At 41.8% G+C, this 6,000-nt stretch overlaps 1 protein-coding gene across 1 annotated transcript in view; it reads left to right on the forward strand.

Moving 5' to 3' along the window:
* Window positions 1-5,326, forward strand: part of SLC17A8 (solute carrier family 17 member 8) — a 28,750-nt gene extending 23,424 nt beyond the window's left edge. The window contains exons 9-12 of the mRNA XM_075157258.1: window positions 1,693-1,825; window positions 2,743-2,853; window positions 4,251-4,378; window positions 4,988-5,326. Of these exons, the coding sequence (XP_075013359.1) occupies window positions 1,693-1,825; window positions 2,743-2,853; window positions 4,251-4,378; window positions 4,988-5,326 (711 nt within the window). The remainder of the gene's footprint in view (window positions 1-1,692; window positions 1,826-2,742; window positions 2,854-4,250; window positions 4,379-4,987) is intronic.
* Window positions 5,327-6,000: the final 674 nt, after the last annotated feature.

A 6,000-nucleotide genomic window follows, 5' to 3' on the forward strand; every position in this document is an offset into this window, starting at 1 on the left:
GCCTGGGAGCACCAGTGTGCCCAGGTTCTGCAATGCTGTTATGGTAGCAGTGACACTCTGAATGGCCATGCGCAACATGGCGATGAAGAACAGGGGTATTAAGACAAAATAGGCTTGTTTATTCTGAATTGCCTTTCATAAATGCTAGAGTGCACCTCTGTGCATCTCACTAGTTAAAAACTAATGTAAAACTGACTCAGTGTCAATGTAAGGAGGTTGTACAGCCTAAAAAAAACCTCAAACTTCTCACTAAATTACTTCTTCAAAGAAAAACTTCTAGAAGATGACATGCTGATCACTAAAACTCTGCAAAATAGTCTTTTCGCATATCTGGGATAAGTACCAGAGCTAACAGAAACAGTAATAACCCTTTGGCAGAAAATTCACCAAGGGGAAGTCACACTTGACCAACTTGATAAACTTGATAAACTTTTATGATGAAATGACTGGCCTGGTAGACAAGGGGAGAGCAGTGGATATTGTCTACCTAGACTTCAGTAAGGCCTTTGACAACGTCTCCCATAAGATCCTCATAGACAACCAGCTGTGGACTGGTTGAGCAGACAGTGAGGTAGATTGAAAACTGGCTGAATGGCCGGGTCCAGAGGGTGGTGATCAGTAGCACGAAGTCTAGTTGGAGGCCAGTAACTACCAGTGTACCCCAGGGGTCAATACTGGGTCTGATCCTGTTTGACATCTTTATTAATGATCTGGATGATGGGGCAGGGTGTACCCTCAGCAAGTTTGCAGATGACACAAAACTGATAGGCCAGAGTGTTGTGCTGCCACCCAGAGGGATTTCGACAGGCTGGAGAAACGTGCTGACAGGAACCTCGTGAAGTTCAACAAGGGGAAGTGCAAAGTCCTGCACCTGGGGAGAAACAAGCCCATTCACCAGTACATGCTGGAGGGCCACCCAGCTGGAAAGCAGCTTTGCAGAAAAGGACCTGGGGGTCCTGGTGGGCACCAGGTTGAACATGAGCCAGCAATGTGCCTTTGTGGTAAAGAAGGGGAATGATATCCTGTGTTGCATTAGGCAAAGTATTTCCAGCAGGTCGAGGAAGGTCGTCTTTGCCCTCTACACAGCACTGATGAGGCCATACCTGGAATACTGTGTCCAGTTCTGGGCTCCCTAGTACGAGAGAGACATGAACATACTGGAGAGAGTCCAATGAAGGTCCTCAAAGATGATTAAGGAACTGGAGCTTCTCCAGTTCCTATGAGGAAAGGCTGAGAGAGCTGGGACTGTTTAGCATGGAGAAGAGAAGGCTCAGGGGCGATCTCATCAATGTATACAAATACCTGACGGGAGGGTGCAAAGAAGACAGAGCCAGGCTTTTCTCAGTGGTGCCCAGTGACAGGACCAGAGGCAATGGGCACATTCTGAAACACAGGAGGTCCCTTCTGAACATCAGGAAACAATTTTTTGCTCTGAGGGTGACTGAGCACTTGCACAGGTTGCCAAGAGAGGTTGTGGAGGTCCTAAGGTCAGTCCATCCTAAGGTCACCCAGGTCTTGGTTGCAGGTTCTGTTGGACGAAAGGTCTGCAATCCTCCCACACAAGGATCCAGGATAAAAATGTGTCCAATGGGGGGAAAAAAAAGAGGTGAAGAAAAGGTATGGTTCCTATTCTCTTCCCCCTAAATCCTGAGGGAGGACACGAGCAGTAAGCACTCATTTGTCTAATTGCAGGTTGGCCTTTTGTCGGCAGTTCCTCACATGGTCATGACAATCATTGTACCCATTGGAGGGCAGCTAGCTGACTTCTTACGGAGCAGGAAGATTTTAAGCACTACCACTGTAAGGAAGGTCATGAATTGTGGAGGTACTATTGGATTCTGAAAATACAATATTTCAGTTGTGTGCTGCAGTTGATGCAAATACCATAGTTTGGGCCATGTTTAATTGTAACAAGACACAAATTACTCAAGATTGCATTTGCAGCTGGTTAATCTGAAGCATTTAATGGAGAGCTGATGTTAGATGTCATCATGGTATAAATCCTTACTCATATGAGCATGCTTTTAAAAAGGGAGGAGCCAAGAAGCCTGGTTAATAATTAAAAGGGCAATAGGGAGTGGCCTACATTATTTATGGATGGCACAGGCTGCCTGAAATAGAGATGCCTGCAGTCAGAGATGCCATGCAGCTTGGCTACGCATCTTCACAAAGGATTCTCAGAGACACTGTGTTTTCAGTGTCATTCAAAAAAAAAAAAACAGAAGGATTGTAATATTACACACTAGTAAATGTTAATTTGCAGTAATGGCAGAGACTGGAAGTTCCCTGTGATACTCAGGACTGTCCTGTTGTGTTGGTGGCACACTTGTATGAAAAATGCTCTTTTGCTCCATTTGCCAAGAACATCTCAAATCACTACAACCATGAGAAATTGAAGGCGAGAAGTATTTTTCTCCTTTCCCTACCACGTTTGTGTGACTGAATTTTTCAGTGCTTTGCACAGAGTCACTTTCTCATTGTTCTCCTGTGCTGCTCAGCGAGTTAACATCACCAATTGCTTGGGTCATTTACACAGCAATGAGGAAAAAAAAGTATATTCTCAAACAATAAATATTCAAATATTTCTGTGAATCCACAAAGCTGCAAGTATGTTCAAGAATAGCTGTAAGATACGGAGGAATTTTGTCTCATTTTAAGTTGCTATTCTGGCTAGATCTTATTGGTATCTCTGTGACCAATAGTAATTAGAATGTAATTTATTCCCATGTGTTTCATTTGAAGGCTTTGGGATGGAAGCAACCTTGCTTTTGGTGGTTGGTTATTCTCATACAAAAGGTGTGGCTATTTCCTTTCTGGTGTTAGCAGTAGGCTTCAGTGGCTTTGCAATTTCAGGTAAGAATTAATCTTATTATTGTTTCTACTATTAGTGATAAAAGTGATGTTATTATCCTCACTGTTGTTACAGTCATCATTTCTATTATTCTGTTTGCTCTTAATGTGGCTGCTTGTGGGGTATTCCCTCTTTCTTCCCATATCAGAAATAATTTACATCAGTATCTATGAAACGTGTTGCACATAGGACATGAAGCTTTGAAAGAACCTGCTCTTTATTGATTCCAGTTTACATCAGCTTTGTGCTGTTATTTTCTAATATACTTTTACAGTGTCAGCTACCTTTTCTTCTTGCATAAACAGTATCCCTAAAAGGAGAGAGAGAGAATTACTCTGGAATTAATAGTTGCTCAAAGGCTATCAGTTGCAACCCTGCTCCCAGCCCTAGTTGCCAGTTTCTGCTTTCTAGGTCAGTCCTCTCTCTGTTGTGTCCTATAACCAGCCCTTCTCCAGAACAGCTGCTTCTAACACTTTCATGGGTCTCACCAGTTTCAGACTGACTTTTGTAGCTCCACCATCGTACCATCGTTACTAAAAAAACCCCTTTTGTTATGAAGATGGAAGGCCATCAGCTAGCAGACTGCCAAGAAGATGGATCTATTGAGCAAAATTAACCAGCAAAGTAACTGCTGGTCTTCAGTTGTTTCAGGATTATGCAGATGGAAAGTAATTTTTCTACTCATTCATGAGGTGCTTGCATAGCAGGCCATTTCTATCAATCAATTTTTATTGCAGGATTTTCCCAGTACTCAACTTTTTACTGCATTTAATCCCATGGACTTGGAATTCATCATCCTTTCTTGTGATCATCATAGCTCATATGACTAATTTTCATTACCTAAAACAAGATAATTATCTGAGCTGATTTTTACTCTTTGTTTTTATTTCTTAATAAAATACGTACCCAGAAGATATGCTACAGTAAGGGTAATTATTTTTCCTACTGGTTTATGTTCTGGTTTTTTTATCATGTTGTTAAACTGCTACTTAAAGTACCGGAAAATGTGTATTAAAAACCGCTACTACCTAAATAAAAAGATATCAGACATTTGACAAACATGAGGCATTCATTCCTTAATTAAAAATGTTTGCTGAGTGCATTGTTTCAGTATGAGAAGATGGGAAGCAAAGATACTTTAAACGAGGCCAAAACAAACTATATTTTCTATTCCACATGATCCCCATAGGTGGGAAAAAAGAGGTTTTGAAAAAGAATAAAGAGTTGCAACATATCTTCCATCTTTATCACCAAGAAAATACTACCCTTCTTTCTCATATATATGGTAATGGGGTTTCCTACCTTTTGCAGGCTTCTTCAGCCAGAAGGGCTGTAGAAAGCTCTGTTGGCCTGGTAGCGCAAAGCTGTATAGTTGACCGTCGTCTCTCATTTGTTGTAGGATTCAATGTGAATCACTTGGACATAGCCCCACGTTATGCCAGCATTCTGATGGGGATCTCCAACGGCGTGGGGACGCTGTCGGGCATGGTGTGCCCCCTCATTGTTGGTGCAATGACGAAACATAAGGTAACATTTCTCCATGTTTTCTAGGAAAAGGATTAGGTAATGCCACAAAAGTTAAGATGTTTTGAAGCTTCCTGGGAACTCCATTTCATCATCAATCTCTGCAGCTGTTTTCTGTTGTTGTTTGTTTTAAATATTCACTTTTAAAATATCACGGGGGCCAGATTCTCTGCTATTATAAACTAATTATCTGTGTAGGGAGATATTATTTTATACCACCTGAGTCTCTGCAATATCTCAATACTACTGCGTAATGCTTATAGGACTTGGGAAACTCCTCTAAAATGCATCCCTGGTAGGGTTCCTAAGCACTGATCTACAATAAGATTAACTTCGTTGTTAGAGAAATCCCTGCATTTCCAACTCCATGAATATTTCACATGCAAGAGAGAAACTTCACTGTGAGAAGAAAAAATCCCATGTTTTATTTTATTAGCCATTGTTATGAAAAAAAAAATCTTCACAATGACTCTCATAAATTGTTCTACCTGTAACATCAGGAATCAAACAGTGATCACGGTCATTGTTCAATATGTTCTAATTCATGCTCTAATTCAGAGAGTAAGATTTCCTTTTACTGCAAACTTAATGAGACCTGCACCATTCTTTCAGACCCGGGAAGAATGGCAAAACGTCTTTCTGATCGCAGCCCTGGTGCATTACAGTGGAGTGATATTCTACGCTATCTTTGCTTCTGGGGAGAAGCAGGAATGGGCTGATCCTGAAAATCTCAATGACGAGAAATGTGGCATAATTGATCAGGATGAACTAGCTGAAGAAACAGAAATGAACAATGAAACTTTTGTAAGTCCAAAGAAAATGTACGGTGCTACCAGTCAAAACAGTGAAGTACAAAGAAGGGAATGGAGAAAGCAAAAGCAAGTAACTCAAGACATGGAAGAACAGACTTCTTATCATTATGAAAATGGAAATTTTCAAGATTTGTCATAATACTTGAAATTGTAAGGTTTGTATAGCAGCTACTCCCATCCCCCCTTCTGCCTAGCTGCCCCAAATCATCTGGTATCCATATTTATTTTCTTATTCAATTGTGTAACATCTGGCCATGTGGCTAGGTACAAGGGGTGGTCGTTTCCTTCTAACAGTATGGAAGAGGGCTAACAATGATGGGACTGGGAGAAGTGATACTAAATCCTTGCTCAGCCATCGTATCCCCTTGGGAGGAGCTCCTGCACCCGATAGGAGATGACCAGCCCTGGCAGGGCTCCTGCCCGGTGCAAGCCTATGACTGTAGGAGCAAGGAGTGCCCTCATCTTCTCGCCTGAAGAGAGGAAGGACAAGGTCATATCAGATGGTGGATCCACAGTGATATATGTAATTACTGGGGCTCCAGTGGCCTGAAAGTCTGCCCTGAGTGGCCCTGCTTTGTCTTTTTAGGATTCCTGTAGGTTGGCATTTGAGCTGCTTAACCCATGCCAAACTGCAAGCTCATGCTGAAAGAAAAGCAGTTTTATGGCAGTAGGCTGTAATTAATTGCTAACGGTCACTCAACAACAGGAAAAGGAACATGTAGCAGAGATGGCACAGTATTGCTTCAACAGTTCCTTCAAACTGATTGACAGTCTGCTTTATATGCATAGCCCACAGCGTCTGGATAAGGCAAT

This window comes from Calonectris borealis, chromosome 1 (genome assembly GCF_964195595.1).
Source record: "Calonectris borealis chromosome 1, bCalBor7.hap1.2, whole genome shotgun sequence".
NCBI classification, from domain to species: domain Eukaryota; kingdom Metazoa; phylum Chordata; class Aves; order Procellariiformes; family Procellariidae; genus Calonectris; species Calonectris borealis.